General features: G+C 40.2%; 1 protein-coding gene across 1 annotated transcript; it reads left to right on the forward strand.

Moving 5' to 3' along the window:
* Positions 1-234: 234 nt before the first annotated feature.
* LOC145499383 (CCR4-NOT transcription complex subunit 11-like) lies at positions 235-16831 on the forward strand. The gene is made up of 16 exons (XM_081478902.1): positions 235-1216; positions 2405-2510; positions 3047-3181; positions 3432-3539; positions 4193-4249; positions 5631-5743; positions 6830-6882; positions 7450-7529; positions 8091-8166; positions 8455-8519; positions 9629-9694; positions 10408-10487; positions 11747-11816; positions 12274-12378; positions 13301-13351; positions 14418-16831. Exons 1-16 carry the CDS (start codon positions 1179-1181, stop codon positions 14538-14540), a joined length of 1326 nt encoding a protein of 441 aa, XP_081335028.1. The 5' UTR covers positions 235-1178; the 3' UTR covers positions 14541-16831.
* Positions 16832-17034: the final 203 nt, after the last annotated feature.

Raw genomic sequence — 17034 nt, forward strand, 5'->3', positions numbered from 1 at the left:
GGCAATTTTCGTTTATCGAAGTTTCCCTTTTCAACTAGTTTTTACTTATCATGATCGTACATATGGCGGGTCAGTGTTTTTTTTTGTGACATTGAGGGTTACCAAAGTGTCTACCAAGACCAGGTTCTTGGTAGACACAGGAAAAAACATTTTAACAGTATTGTCGTTCATTAAGCCCTTTGAAATCACTCTAAATGCACAAGGTTTCAAAGCTGCCAGGAAAAGGGCGACTGTACATCACATGAAGTGTGAGGCAAGGAGAGTTTAACAGAGGATTTGACAGACTGCGGTAACTTAATCCCCTCGTTTGCTGGTAGACTACTTATCTTTCTTCTAGCTTGCATCAATTCTCAACACCAATTCCCCGAGCTGTGAGATCTCTTATTTATTGTTACTAACAAAAAGTTCAAAACAAAGTCGACTCCTCTGCTCGTTAGCCATGCTTATTACTGCAAATGGTCCAATTATAGGTGTTCACTGTTCCCTTCCCACAGTTTACAGAAAAAGCGCCTTGAAGACGATTTTTTATTCCGTCCCACCGAATTTATTCTCTAAATAGCTCGAAATCGCGGTGATCCACTGCTGAAATACGCCTACAATACTTAATGGATAATTTGTAGCTTTCCAGATATTTCGGACAGTCAACGTGCCGTCTAAACTCTACTGGCTTGTCACCCAATCTTTTCTCCCCGATCTTCTCTCGTCAAGCTGTTATTCTTCATGGGCCAGTGGACTGAGCCAATCTCATTCCTCGGGCGCGAGTATTCATTTTTTATTGTGCAATCTTGACAAAACAAGCAACTCTCGAGAGTTCCGATTTGATTGATTGATGGCTGTGCATGTGCAATTCAACCGGAAGTTCAATATTTTCCGACTTGAAATCGGATTTTTCCTAGCCTGCGAACACAGACGGATTTCCGGCTTTCGGCGGCGCGAAGCAAAAGCCGGAAATAAGTCTGTGTTCCCGGGCTAGATTTCCCCAAGGTTCAGTCGTTCTCAGCCGCTGAGAATGAACAGGTGGGCTGAGCCTGCAAGCTTTGCGATCTGCGAATATTCGTTTCAAGCATGAGGCATCAAGCAGAGGAGCCATGGCACTAGCGAAAGCCAAGATGGCCGATTGATCAAGCTAGGTGTCGTCGTCTTCTCTCTTATCCGTGGATTCTAGGCTTCGTTTGAACATGACGCTGTCTCCAAAAGAATTGTCTTCACTTTTAAGGTATGATAATATTTAATTCTTTCTCTTCTATAGTGTTGAAGTAAAATTTTGTCGAACATCTCGAGTTAACTCAAGCCGATAACCTGCTCGAAGGCTGCAAGTATTTTTATTAATAGCTATTTCACGATTTTCACGAAAGGCTAATATCAGCACGTTCTATGTGTTTACGAGAGAAAAGTAAAGGAATGAATTCATTCGGTGTGAAAATACATATCAGCTTACATGCACTTGCATGTACTCCTGATAATATTACTCAAGTCTACAACGAATAGGCCACGTTCGATCTATCAATATTCTAACTTTTCTCCGAGGCTTTCAGGACAAACTTGTATTTTTGGTGCTGTTTTCTTTGTATCCAAGTCTCTTTTTGGAATTGAGAGACAAAAGAAACTTAAAAAATTTACTATTTTGACCCGAAAGCCTCGGAGCCATGTTAGAATATTGATATATCGAACATGGCCTATTTAAGAACATTTGTAAGGATATCTGATGAGTGAATTCAACTCACTTTCTAATAGTAAGAGTACTATTTTCAGGTCGAGGACGGTTAACCTAGGCTGGAAGCCAATGTTTTGAACACAATATGACGTGCAACATGTACATAGAGGGTCATACAAGGGTATTCTCCTGATGCGTGATTAGCTGATTTTATTTTCCATGAAACTTGAATTTAGGAAATTACTCTTTGTGAGTTGTGACCTGAAGGTTTTACATGACCCATGAAAAACCTGAATTATTAACTGATATTCGTGATTTTACCACGCTATTCTACGTGATTTTTAGACGCAAGTCCTCTGAATGGTTAGAGTCGTCTATCGCGAGTGACTTAGGTATGCGATTTGCAATATAAAGCCTTGACTTAGCCATTCGCGATTTTACTTTCTTCAAACACTGCTTCTAGTGTAAGAACAGGTCATTAAAAAGAGTACCTTACTTGCTTATTTTCGTGATTTGGGAAAACGAAATTTTTATATCTGTAATCCGTGATCCTCAATTTTTTAACATTCGTGAACCGTACCAGAGACCCCTCCTGTACGACCCTCTACATACAGTGGTGTATAGGGATGACAAATGGTTAAGTCAGTGACTCACTGAGATGCTGAGATCTTTGTTTGAAAATCTGAGACTTAACAAGCTTTGTTGGTAATATTTGTGTTCTGTTTAATTAATCTGCTTTGTTTCTTGTAGTATTCTTGCAGAAGATTCTCTTGCTGTTTCATCATTTGAAGCTATTGCATCTTCATTACACCAGCGATTTAACAAAAATGAACATTTCCAAATTGGGAGTGCAATGGTAAAGTTTAAAGTGCATAATATTTTAATTTGCATTAACATATTTGAGTACTTTAAAAAAGCCTGGTCACATTACATTATTGCCTGAAGGACTGGAAAAAAGAGTGTTTCGAGTTGAAAGATCTTTCTCCCTTGAAACATTATTTATAAATGTCCTCCTAATTTTCCATTTTTGGTATCCTTTGGACTGATGTAGATGGTTCTGTTTGACTTTGGTGCATGTGACAAACTGACATGTTTTTTGTCCATGGAATGAATTTTGTGAAAGTTTAACCTGCAGCTTGCTTGCTACTGTTGTGTATGGCACAAAAATACCATAGTATTTTAAACATATTTTTATATGCATGATATGAAATTTGTGTTTTATTTTTGCATGACTTGAGTAGTGTGCACTACAATAGTTATTTGCAGTAAAGTTGTACTGTTTAAAGGAAAGAGGAAACAAAGTTGATAAATAAGAAACATTTTGGATCCTTGTACATAAAATTTATGAAAATGAGAAGTTATTGTTTTTTATTTGTTCTTGTCAATTTTCAGCTGATGCTTTTACAGCAACCAGACTTGTTGCCTTCAACCAGCCAAAGGATTGTGGTCTTGTTCTTGTTGTATGAAATGTACAAAGCAGAGCCTGTAGCCAATAACCCATTTGCTTCTGTGTTTGTCCATGTTTTGGTAAGGGATTTGTGCCAGATTCACGATGAACATGTACATGTATGTTCTCAATCAGTATAAGACACATGGAAACTGGAGGTGTATGATGCCGTTAATGTAGTCAGCTTAGGGTATAGATTTGTTCGTCATGGTCAAATTTGCTTGACTGTGTAAACTAAGAGCTGTATTGTGTCTGCTTTATTTTAGAACAGTATTTGGGTGACATGCAAGTGCTTTCATATTATGTTTTTGATTTCATGTTAATTCCTAGAGTTCAAACAATGATGAAAACAGAGTATGTGGCCTTGAATCTCTTCCTGCCTTGAGTCAAGCTGAGAAGTCATTCTTGTATCTACTGATCACTTCTCCATCAAGAGATGTAAGTACATAAACATATTGATTCAATGAGGAAACCTGGTTAATGCGGCCACCCCATTAATAGGGCCAACAACCATATCTGAAATCCCAACCTGTATAATCCTTTATAGTTTTACCCAAGTGACACGGCCGCTCGCTCCAGTTATGTTCATCTTTCCACTGTTACAGTCTTTCCCATATTGGTGACTGTATTAATGGGGTTCCACTGTAGAAGGTTAAAGTCTGCATACGAGCCAAGGGGCCCATCAGGCCGGATCTTATCCTGGTTTCTATAGTGTGAAGTGACTAGGAGTATTTCTGCTCCCCCTAGATGGGATGCTACATGTAGTCCATCGCAGGGTTACCCCCAGCATTATAGGTCACCGGCACCCATTTATACACCTAGGTGGAGAGAGGTGCTGTGAGAGTAAAGTGTTTTGCCCAAGAACACAACACAATGTCCCTGGCCAGGGCTCGAAGCCGTACCACTCGATCCAGAGACAAGCACACTAACCATGAGGCCACTGTGCCTGCCATTCCACTGTAGGAGATTGAGTTATTATAAGTTATTTGCTTGTCACGTGACTTAATTTTGCATTGTCATTGTATTATATTGCAATATAATGTTTGAAAGTAATCTTGTTGTGTTGTTTGCTGTATTGATTTGCTGTTTAGCTGTTGAAGAAAACTCCTCGACAAGTGTTGGTCCTGGACTTTCCTGGTGGAGGGCAGGTACTGTACACATGAGACATGAATTCCATCTAGCAGGATATTGCACCTCATACTTTGTATCTATTGTGCACCTTTACATGTAATTAGAAATAATGGGAGTCCTTTGGACTGTTCACACTGCAATTTTTTATTAATATGTTTTACTCTCAAAAATATGATTAGGAGGTCTGTTCCAAAGCCTGACAGAAGAATGATAATGTGTAAGCCCACTTCAAATGTTGAACTATTCTGACTTGAACCTTGATGGAACATAGTCAGTCAGGAATATCATAAATACACTCTATGGGCACTTTCTATTTGACCAAAAATTCCGATCTGAATTTCTGGAAATTTCTTGGGGCATTTGGAACAGAATTTTTCGGTTGACTACACCAGGGTGGAAAAGGATGAGTGGCTCTTTTCCTTGCTTGGAATTTTTCAACGATTTCGAGGTTTAAATTGCAAATATAGAAGCAAACTGAATGGTGGTCCATTGACATGGTGACTTTTTATAGACCACAACAGCATAGATCTTATACAAATGTCACAAAACAGCAAGAATGTCGTAAAACAAAGTGTTTAGGAGTGGTGCAATGTGTAGTTCCAGAAAATATCCGTCCCTTCTCCACAGAAGGAACTTTTTTCTAAGACCCCCCCCCCCCCCACCCCTCTGGAAATTCCAATAAAGCTTCATACATTTCTTTAAATTTTTGGGTCTTATACAGCCCCCCACCCCTCAGTAAATTCCAATCCCTTCTGTTGGGGGAGTATGGATATTTCCAGGAACTGCACAATGGCTTTCCACGCATTATAAATCTCAGTATATTTCTTAGCCTTCCTATGCAAAACTAACAAGTACACCACAGGACCATTTTTTAAAATTGGAATTTTAAAAAGTGGTTACTTGACAAGTTAAGCTGTAGCTACATGTACATGTAGTATTTATCAACAAAAAAGTGGCAAGATTGTAAAGTAAAATATTAATCCATTGTTGAATACACGTTGATGTCATCTTTGCCTGGGATGTCCAACTCATTGTGATCGCAGCCAAAAGAACTAGCGTTGAATAGAAAATTGCCAATTTGCATAGTGTCAAAAAAAAAGACAACCTCCTGAGGTATACCCAAATTTCTGAATTTTTGGTGGCATTGAAAGCGCTCCAAGTGTGCATGTACTGTACATCTCCAGAGTTAGAATAGTGCCAAATTACAATTAGAAGATGGGCAGAGTCTAAACTGGGTAGCAATCCATTAAATAACTAAAATAACTACAATCTAAAAATATAGACTCGCACTTTGATTAATCGAAGAATAATTTTATCAGACAAGGAATGATGGACTGATGACAAGAACAGGATACAATCAACAATCACGTGTAATTGGCTATATATTTTTGCTCTCAGAATATTGACCTGAGTTCTCTGCAGTTGGCACTAACAGAGAAGAATTCACAGTTACCTGACATAAGTTGTTGTGGGCTTCCTGCAGTATTAGCTGATGCTGACCCTGATGTCAGGTAATAAATAATTACAATGACACATGTACTTGTAGTACATGTAGTTTCTGGAAATGAATGTTGTTTTGGGTAGGTGAAGATATTTGCAAGGCCTGGAAGTCTTTTAGTCTTGACAAATCCACAGGCGGCCCAAGCTCTCAATGTTATCCTCTTTTTTTCCCTTTTTATGCGAACGTTCAGGCTAACGTGACATATGGCATGTACTATTACATAATGACCGAATTTGACCACGCGAAACATGGCTCCCGCCTTGCAGCATATTTCGAGCGGCGGGCACTCCGGAAATCAGTGTCCGGCCTTGTCTTTCTTTTAGTAGTGGAAACCCACAGAACGATAACTCGCCGAAATCGCGTTAGATCGGCCCGAGGAGCTGGCAAACAACAAAGAATACAACACAGCAACAGGGTAAGTAGATTTTATTCACAAAATATAAGAATAATTGGGTTTTCAAGCAAAGCCGTTGCATTCCCATACAAACCTTTATAAATTCAAACCGTTGTAACACAACACCTCCATATGCTGCAAGGCGGGAGTCATGTTTCGCGTGGTCAAATTCGGTCGTTATGTAATAGTACATGCCATATGTCACGTTAGCCTGAACGTTTGCATGAAAAGGGAAAAAAAAGGATAACATTGAGAGCTTGGGCCGCCTGTGGACAAATCCTTGATTGAGCTGCTTAAAAAAGTACATTGTAGGGTTGGATATTTAAACTCTACATTTCTACAAATGTATATTACAGTGTACTTGGCCTTACAAATTAAAAGTTCTCTGTGTGGGTCTAAGTAATCCACAGCTATTTTGTTCTGGAATCTCCCAACACAACTAGACTTGACTTGTGGTCCAAGCCAGGCTTTTAGCCAGGATTAGAAAAGTGGCTGTCCATCCATTGATATAGGGCCGGCAATCAACAAGATCTGCTATATGTTTATTTATTTTCTCCTGAAAGATGGCTGTCCACAGGACAGCTGGACAGCCACCTGGCTAAAAGCTTGGTCCAAGCCAGCTGTAACATCTCTACTCCAATCGAGACTGCCAAAGATTAATGTTTCATTGACTGTCTTCCCTTATTTTGCCCTGTTGTACAGTTCAGGGTTTGATTCCACAGCAGCTTTGCAGATCACAGAGACACTTGTGACAGGTAAGCTAGAGAAAGAGAACCTAAGAGACAAATGTATGCTGGATAAGTACTAAAGGGGTTTAAGGGGGCAAGCACATGTTCCTCTGAGAATTTGGTGGTATGTCACAATATCCACAGTATCCTGGCCCACCTATGATATTTCATCTCAGTTGTTCTCATTCATAGCCAGTCCTACATGTGGCTGTTTTTCAGCCATCATCTCTGATAATTGACCAAAGAAGATAACTGAAACAGTTCGTTTCATATTGCCATTTGTTGTTGGTTTATACTTGGCTGAGTCTGTTGTTGTTGGTGAGTTTAGTGGTGAGTTTGCTGTTGGTTCTCGCCTTGTTCCAAGGATGTTTCTCTTGGTTCTCCTGTTTTCCTCTCTCCTGAAAAACTGATATTCCCAAATTCCAATTTGACCAGGACAGTGGACCTACATGAAAACCAGCTAAGGCTGATGTACATGTTGTAGCTTTGCCTCTAAATATTGTACATATAATTTATTATTTATTTATTGTTTATGATGCAGAATAGCAGTGTCAATTAAATCTATCATTGTTTAATTCATATTCAATTGTACAGGGCTTAATCCTCCGTCAGAGTTAAATCTCAGACCAGTGTTTGCAAGAATTCCTCCACCACTTTACTCCTGCGAGGATGAGGTATATTTTTAAACTGTTTCTTTGGTTTTGCGGTATGCTAGACACTTTACAATAAATACTTTCATGTACGGTGTAGTATTAGACATGTTAAAATTCAACAAGTTGAACTGGTTCCGCAGTTGGGTTTATAAATTTTTCACCTTCTAACGTCTCTAACGCTCACACATTATTTTGTTGAGCAGTGCTATTCTATGGGGCTTATTAGTGTCCGACCATTAGAACAGTCACGTGAGGAGGGGGAACAATTGTACTGTGTACAAAAGAAATATTCCTGCAAGGGAAATTGCCTGATAAAACATTCATGCACAGCGAGCAACCTAGATTTTCACGCTGGTCTTTCATGCCAGTTCCGGAGCTCCTCCTCCTTGCATTTGGGTTTGAGCATCACAGACACTTTTGTCATTTTGAGCTTGGCTTTCACAGTTGGACAAGTCTGTGAGCAAGCCAGAGAAAGTATTCATGTGAGCCCTCCCTGTTCAGGTTTTGAATCCTTGTACAATTTCGTGTGGGGCTCTAGGGGATTAATCACTTAATTAACTATTGTGCTTTGCTGGTTTGTAGCTCTTGTGGATGAACCCAACAGGAGAGGTGCATGCCGTAGAGTGGGACAGTACAATGTGTGTTACAAACAGCGCTGGTTAGTCAATCGATATTGTTACACTTTCTATAATTGCATTTGCATGTATGCTAGATTATCGGATTGAGGTTTCCATTAGTTGATAGCTGACGACGCTTAAGGCCAAATCAACTACATGTATCTCCTTAAAGAAATCTAGAGCGAATAATCTTATTGTTTTTAATAGAATTCTACCTAAATTTCCGTTAATTAACGAAATCCAATTATTTTGCATAAGCCTTCCCAGAGACGGGATGAAATTAAATTGGCTGAGGTAAATATTTATATGTAGGCTATTATATTTTTAAGGTGCTGAGGTCCGTCGTTTGATGAACAAAGCTTTCAAGGCTACACTGGTGTTGCAACAACAGCAGGTGATCGCTCGTGTAAAGTATTGTGATCGGCTAGTCGCAGCCGCTGCGCCAAAATTCCCCGACTTTCAATTCATGGAGGGTCTTAAAGGTTTTGGGATCTGTCAGGCTGTAAGGTCCTCGTGCAATTTGTGGCATTTAGGCCCTTTTCTGGACACCTTGAATCCGTTTTCCATTAGCTAGGGCAGCAGTGTTTGCTTTCTAACATTATTTAAGCTATTTAGAAACCTAGACCGCCAATCTTTCCTTTTTTGCCTGATTTTCTGGTCAAGAAGACCACGCACTCATACAAAACCTTCTGCCAAACTGTAATAATTGTCTGAGTCATGTGAGGGGTCTTTAATTTCAATGTGTCGGAGCTCTAGAGTAATAACTTTTCGTTTAAATGACAAAACTCAGTGACAGTTTCTCTTACTTAACAGCCGCCATGTTTGTGTCCCTCCGAGGGGCACCAACATGGCGTCTCCATACAAAGCTCTATGAATTTGGGTGAAACTCTTCTCCAAATAACGCGCGAATGAAACACCCCACAGACCTCAATCTTGGCGCGGGTTTTTCGTATGTAACAATCATCTATCATATCCCAGATTCTTGAGTCAATTTATTGAATGGTTACGATTTTTATTTTTGATGGCGTGACAGTGCAAACCAGCAATTGACAGATCGAGTGTGGTAGAATCAAAACCAAACCAGTTACTTTCCTATTAGACTGCTCAGCCAATCAGAAAGTAAACCAAAACCAATCGTGACTCGCTTCTACACGTTTCCCCGCGCTTTGCGCCAGCCACATGTATTTACTCAGAGTTTTGACCGGTTCGTTGGATTGTTTGTGCCCTCTGTGATTGGCCATAGTGATTACGTTGGTTTTGGTTGAGCGATAGAGCGGTTTTCAATTTAGTGTGGTAAAACCAAAACCAAACCAACTACTTACCAATTGGACTACTCAGCTAATCTCAAACCTTAGCAAAAGCAAAACCCAAACCAAAATCCAAACCAAAGTACCTGCCTCATTACTTGCGATACTCAATTGAAAACCGTTTTACTAAGGGTACAAAGCGAATGCAATGAAGCGCAACACGGAGTAATAGGAGTTGTTTGTGTTTTCTTTGCAGCAAGTCTTGAGTGAACTTGAAAAAGATCCAAAGCTTGTATATCATGTGGGACTCACTCCTAACAAGGTAAGGTATAAAGAACGTAAAGCATGCCTAAACTATTAGGTTATGATCAGGAAATTTCAGACTAACGTTGAGTACGGTGCATTTCGATTATATTCCAAAACTGGGATGATAGGAGGCGAGGAAAGAATCACGTGAGCCTTCTCCAAACAAGGTATTGTATCACGTGGGACTGACGCGCAGTGTATCTCATCCATGGAAGGAAATAAATAAATATTTGGGGCAGGGGGGGGGGGGGGGAGGCGGGTCACACCTAGCCTCCAATTGTTTTACTACTGAATTTTTTTAGCAGTACGAGAACAAAGCCTTAAACTGCTCACAAATGAAGGGCAGGTATTGCTGACGAAGCTATAGCTGAAGCACTAAAAAAAAACGCGGAGAATAAAGTGGTGTACGCATGTTCATGTAGAGTTGAAAGTATACTTTAGTGCCCTTCAGTGTGTCTGTTATGCTGATTGTGGAATGCATCGATTTTATTTAAGCCTCATGCCACATCTTCGGATTGTTTCAAAGCCTTTTTCCACGACTGTCTAACTATAGAGCAAAAATACAGAAGGGAATGCAGAACAACGTTACAGTGTTTCCAACATCCTTTTCAAGTCCTGCTGGACCTCGCACACAACGTGCACTTACTAAATCCCATTCACATGTGCGAAGTACATGTATTATTGGCACTGGCATATAAACAGTATTTACATGTATGTTTTAATTTTCAGCTCCCTGACCTAGTGGAGAATAATCCGTTACTTGCCATTGAAGTTTTGCTGAAGTTGATGCAGTCAAATCAGATAACAGAGTGAGTAGTAATCAGATTCAGACTTCTCCGAAGTCAACCTTCTTCTCCGAAGTCAGTCAAGTTAGGAGAATATAGCACATTATCTCTTTAGAAAAAAGTCTTTAAAAGAAGGTCCCCCATGGAGAATAAAAGATAATGCATGCATGCAAAACAGTTGGGTGAATTTCAGTTATCTGTCATCAGCCAACTGATTACAGACAAGTAGAAACTCTTTAAGCTACTTTGGCTACTGATCACTGACTAGTGTTTCGATGTAAAGATGGAAAGCAAACCCAGAACTATAAACTTTGAGGGTTTGCCTTCCGAGAGCTGATTAGCCAGCATAAAAGCCTGGGTCCGGTTGTTCGAAAGCCGATTAACGCTAATCCAGGATTAAAAGTTAATCAGAGTTCTAATTTCTCTTGAATAAAATTGTTTTCACTGTCCATGTTTCCTGGAGTTTGACATTATTCAAAGCCAAAATTGAAGGACAAAAAATCTAAACATAAACCTTCACTGAAAAGTTACAAAATTGAAATAAACATTTACGCTAATCCTGGATTAGCTTAATAGTGCTTTCAACAACCCGGCCCTGGTCACTGGTGGAGTACGCATAATGCGTTATGGAAGATAAAATATCGTAATCGTCCACTCGCCAATGGGGTTTTTCACAGCCAAATGAGGAAACAAACAGTGAAACAAATATAGCCAATAAACACAATGTCGTTAAAAGTCCCAATTGGTCAGAGGGACACCAGTTGGCTATTTACAAAGCGTAACGTAGGAATTGAACTCGGGGCCACCGAGGGACCACTGAGGATCCACACCGTTTTCCTCCGTTTTATGGAAATCGGTCAGATTTTTCAGAATGTACTCAGAAAACCCAAAAGTGGACTTTAGGGATTAAAAAATCCAGAACTTTTCGTAAGGGAGCATGGCCCTGGACCCCTCTAGAAGGCACGAGTTTGTTGTTTCGGAAATCAGTCACCAGTCATCCCAGATCTACGCCTGCAGCTAGTGGTAAGGGTGGAGGGGTTGGACTCGGGACCTCCGGATCTAAACCATTCGGCCACGCTGCCTCTAATATGTCGAAAATGAGAAAGTAATTTTGAGTCCTGGCCCGGGTTGTTCGAAAGGTAGATTACACTATCCACCGGATAAACCATTATCCAGTGGATAGCGTGGTCTGTTTTTTCAACTTAAATCCACCGGGCTCAGTTCGGTACGTGCCTTTTGGATTTGTTTACCTGTCAATGATGTATTTTCTTGTCATCTGGCAGGTATTTTTCAGTCTTAGTAAACATGGAAATGTCACTGCATTCTATGGAGGTTGTCAACAGGCTAACAACGGTAAGTTTTATAGAAATGCGGTGCTGTGAATGATAATGTACCTTGAAGGCTTTTGTGTCTTGCATATTAACAAGTAACTGAGAACATCTAATCTTCGAAATGGGCTTACAAAATCACGAAAACTTATAGATCTACTTTCCATCTTGCGACTATTTAGGCGCACCAATACGTTCTGTTTTGACCAGTTTGAGTGCGAGAAAGCCAATCAGATACAAGTGAATGGATATCAACTAAGTGCGATCAGTGAGCCAATCAAACTCAAGTGTTTGGAATTTTGGAAATTGTTATGAAGCCAATCAAATATAGGTGTTGTTAAGGGAAGCCTACTAAAACTATGTGCGATGTGATTTGCTTGTGCAAAAGGAAATATTAATTTAAAAAATCTGGCTGGTCACTTACTTGAGATCGACGACCACGAAATGTATAACAAACTAAAACTAATGTTTCTTTGTTTTAGGCTGTAGATCTTCCGCAGGAGTTCGTTCATCTTTACATCTCAAACTGTATCTCGACCTGTGAAAATATCAAAGACAAATACATGCAGAACAGACTTGTCAGACTGGTACGAGCTACTGTTACTTAACTGGGTAGAAATAATTAGATGGTTCAGCTATGTATTTCATTAAAGGACCTCCTGTTGAAAATGATTGAACATGGAAAGCAGTCTCAAAAAGAAATGCTGCAAGAGTGTATTTGGTAACAAATCACAGTAATGACTGTCCAACGTGAACGTATGGACGTCATGTTTATCTGCATTGTTATTTCTGCTTCCAATCTGGTAAAGGGTAGTCAGACTTATTACGCACCAATACCTTGGCATTTATCGGCAAGTACTGTTCCGTGGGGGAAGGGGCGGGGGGGGGGGGGGTTGCGTTGGCCTAATGGTTAGCGCGCTGGACTCTGGACCAAGTGATCCTGGCTCCAGCCCTGGCTGGGGACATTGTGTTGTGTTCTTGGACAGGACACTCTACTCAGGGCCCCTCCCCACCGAGCTCCACCCAGGTGTATTGATATGTATCAGTGAATTTTATGGCAGCCTGATAGAATACTAGAGAGTAGCCTCTGATGGACAAGCATCCCATTCAAGGGGGGGGGGGGGGTAGTGATACTCCTAATCGTTACATGCTACAGACACGAGAGTTACACTTCGAGAGCTATAAGCCAGTTGAGCTTAAGAGGCTTTCCTTTTTACTACTCGGTACTATTCTTCAAATTCAAAGCTAACTTAAATTAAATAAAGTACTAAGGTCCATGTGATATTGATTATTACTCGATTTAGGTGTCAGTGTAGAATTGTGGCTCGTGTAATTACGATTCTTCACGTTTCGCTTTTCAAATTTCTATTTCTGCGACCTTTTAGTTTAGCCTTAAAAAAAGCGTATTTAGTTTCTGTGTTAAAAAAATCTTCATGCAAGTGTTATAGAACAAGGAATTTTTTTGATTTTGTCTCTATCCAGACTGACATGTTATTTGTTGATCTTTAGGTCTGTGTTTTTCTTCAGTCTCTCATTCGTAACAAAATTATAGATGTTAAGGTAGGTATATATTATGGAAGCTAACAGTAGTTCAGTTCTTTTGTTATTCATTAGTGGTTTAATTGGCATATGTTCATTTTTAGCGTAAATCTACAAGCGTTCTGTTACGAATGCTCCTTCACGTCATCGGTGATCAATTACTTGGCACGGAATCTATTTGTTAAGTAGATAGCGAGTAGCCTTGCAGTGTGCGGTTGGTAACAAAATGGCGGCCGCTTCTTTGCGTTTCAGAAGTGTCTGTAAAGAGGATTTAGATAAAGTTTTGAACGACTGGAAGATTTATACGAAAACGATTATTCACGATCGATTTCTATGCGTCATGGTTGTTGACTCGGGTTGCACCCCCGCCAACGTTCACGCGATAATCCCATTCAGGCGAGGTTCCGATTGTTTACCAAAGTTTCACGCAGAACTTAAGTGGCACATATTGTCCAATAATTGGAAACGAAACTTAGCGGGATTGCCAAACTGCACTTGACCCATAGACTTTCCCGGTTTGGCAATCGTGAGAATTTTCATGATCCAATTATAGTCGTGTAGTTGGGTTCCAAAAATATCGAGAATTAAAAGGGACCTTGGCAGACGACTAATAAAATACTTAAATAGTTTCTAAATAAGACAGCAGGTATGAAAATACGTGCTTGAGTAAAGTAAATAATTGGATACTTGATTCAATGGGATTTAAGGCGTGCAATAAATTCCTGCTGAGTGCTAATCCTATAGTAAAATCTGCTCAAGGCAAAGAGAAATCTTGGCAATGAGTTTTACGCCCAGCACTTTCAAAGTGACGTTCCCTATTCACCGATTGAACCTCGATGGTCGAGGCAGTGAAGCTGGAAATGTACAGCCTTACTGCTAATCGCGCGCAACACGTGTCCGTATTGTTCTGCTTGTGGTTTAAAAAGAGCGCAAGATCAACGTGATAAGACTCACGTTGCCTTGCTTGACTTGCGCTATTTTAGCGCTAGATGAACACGATGAGGTTCACACTCCGGTGCTTGACTCCCGCTACACCCAAAACCCTCAAAACCACTGCAGTGAGTGATAGTTTTTTGATTTGTTCCAGGACCTTTTTATTGAAGTTCAAGCGTTCTGTATTGAGTTCAGCCGGATACGAGAAGCAGCTGGCTTGTTCCGACTCCTTAAGACGCTGGACAGCGGAGAGGCGAGTCCCGCGGCTATCAAGTAAACGGAGTCACGCTGAGAAGAAACTATCCACACGGGAGACGTCCTTCAATTGAAAACAAGAGTAGACGATTTGTCCGGTGCTAATTGACATTTTTTGAAAAATGTTTCGAGAAGCTACTTCATCACACAACAGATGCAGCGGTTCCGTGCTTTAGTGTCACTTACATACTAAGTCAAGAGTGAATGAAGGGTAAGGGAGATAATCCTTGGGATAATCTCCCTCATTGGCCTTATTCCCAAGGTAATCCCTCTCAAGTCATTTGTAGATCACTTCCGGTTTCTAAAATCTCAGGAGGGTCTAGAAATAGACAATGTGACAGAAATTTTGGTCACGTGGACATCCTAAGTGGCTTTACTCGCATTTTACCCTTCACGAAAACATCCACGCAACATCCGTGGTGACATTATTCGCGGTAGAAGTGGCTAACATCTCTAAAGATTACTGAGGAATAAGGTCCATATGAGGGATTTTAAAACTCTCTTTTCCTCATACTCTCTTGACAGACTGGTTTAAAACACGGCGGAGAATAATGGAAAATGTTAGAAAGCACTCTAGTAGCAGACTTGTTTTCTACGTTTGGAAATAATCAGCGTATCTTACTCGGCGTATCTAATCGAACAAAATCGAACCAAAATTCAATCGCACCCAATCGAACACCAATCGCTCGATTGAATTCGGCAATCGAACAAAATCGAACATCTCTTTTGCTGTGAGTTCGATTATCGAACCAATGGAACAAAATCGAACGCAACCGAACTCAATCGGATTCGATTTTGTTGGGAATCCATTTCTAATTATAAGTAAATCGCGCAGGAGTAATCATAATCAACCTTTATTGAATGGGATTAAAAGAAAAACGTTTAAGTATCAAACTGAATGTCAGTGTTCGGTTATGCACTGTACAAGAAAACAAGAGTACGACTGTGGACCGTTCGGTAATCGAACGGTCGATTTTGTTCGATTGTCGACCGTTCGATTTTGTTCGATTGACCAAATTTTAGTGTGAGTTCGATTATGTTCGATCGAACACCAATCGTTCGATTGGGTTCGATTACCAAGCGTTCGATTAGGTACGGCGGGATCTTATTAGAGCATAGCACACGACGCTGGTTTCTCTGCATGCTTTATGACACAGATCTGTACACGTGAAACAATAAAACATGGTTTTCCGTGTCTAATACCCTGATAAGAGCTTAAAGAAAAATTGTGACGGCGGCTAACATATCTCGTTTTATTTTTTCGAAGAGGGCGCGATATCTAATCTTGAAATCTGATTGGTTCTTATTGCGGTCCGGATTTCTCTATCTCTAGCCGCGGTCAGGGTAACGCTCCCGTGAGGTTTCGTCCTTTTTGTTTTAAGAGAGAGAAAGAGGAAAAAATAAATACGGTATTTGCTCAAGGTAAGTCAGTGAAAAAACTGTGACCTCGGACGCGTTTAAGACCTCGGTCACAGATTTACACGATACAGACCTCCCAGCCGGCAAATAACATATATGTAATAAGTATGTCCGGGAGGTTGCTATAAACTTGCTTTAAACTTGCTTTAAGCTTGCTTTATTACCATACAATAGGAAAAAAGAAGTTAATCCTGGCGAGAGCAAAGAAATATCAACCGTTAGTAAACTTAAGGCAAATCAACTCAATGTAAACCCCACTAGGTTACGAGACTACACGCGGCGGCTTAGTCGAGATGAGTTGCTCCTCCCATGCGCTCAATGGTGACGTATTCTTGGGAAGGGAGGGGTGGGGGAGGGGGAGACGACACGAGTTGACACAAAAACCGACGAACTATGAACCGACCAACATCAATAACGAAGAAACTTCCATTTACTTTGTCAAAATTAATATCACTCTCTCTTAGCTTTGTTCATGGAAACAAAAAAAGAAACCGTTTCAGGTCGAAGCAGTGGGTATAAATATTTTCATTCAAAGTGTATGAACTGAGAACGAAAAACACGAGTGAAAACAGGATTTAATAACATGCAGCCCGTTATGTGCGTTTTCCTCCGAAGTGTGAGTTTTTCACAGCCTAATGTAAACCATCCCAAGGTAAGACGTTGGTGCTTGTGTATGTGCGGAGCTCAACAGCTAAACCACATATCCTGAGGATTTCATAAAGATTGATAGCACAAGTAGGCGGGCGAATCTTCTTAAAGAACTTGAAAAAGAAAACAAAACAAAACAAAAGCTGATTCTGAGAAGTTAAGTCTTAAAAAAAAACCGCTGCACCTGTTCTATTTGCTCAATAACATTGAGTTGTTCTGTTTGCCATTGCATTTCTCTTATCTTCTTCCTTCCTCCGTCTTGATTATTCCTAATTTTTTTTAGGCCCATTTTCCTTTGTAAGGCTGCCTTGGCAGCTAAATTAATAAAATTGTGCCATTCATTGAAATATTTGCAAATGCATTTTTTTTTTCATTTTGAGCGGAACACGTTCGTCAAGAAAGACGTGTCGTGCAAGAGATAACCTGTACCCATTTTGTTTCCGAGAATT

Source organism: Orbicella franksi, chromosome 10 (assembly GCF_964199315.1).
Source record: "Orbicella franksi chromosome 10, jaOrbFran1.1, whole genome shotgun sequence".
NCBI classification, from domain to species: Eukaryota; Metazoa; Cnidaria; class Anthozoa; order Scleractinia; family Merulinidae; genus Orbicella; species Orbicella franksi.

Coding starts and splice junctions, on each gene's coding strand:
- LOC145499383 (XM_081478902.1), top strand. CDS start 1,179: ATGACGCTGTCTCCAAAAGAATTGTCTTCACTTTTAAG. Junction 9,695..10,407: donor TGGGACTCACTCCTAACAAG/GTAAGGTATAAA, acceptor TTTAATTTTCAG/CTCCCTGACCTAGTGGAGAA. Junction 10,488..11,746: donor CAGTCAAATCAGATAACAGA/GTGAGTAGTAAT, acceptor GTCATCTGGCAG/GTATTTTTCAGTCTTAGTAA.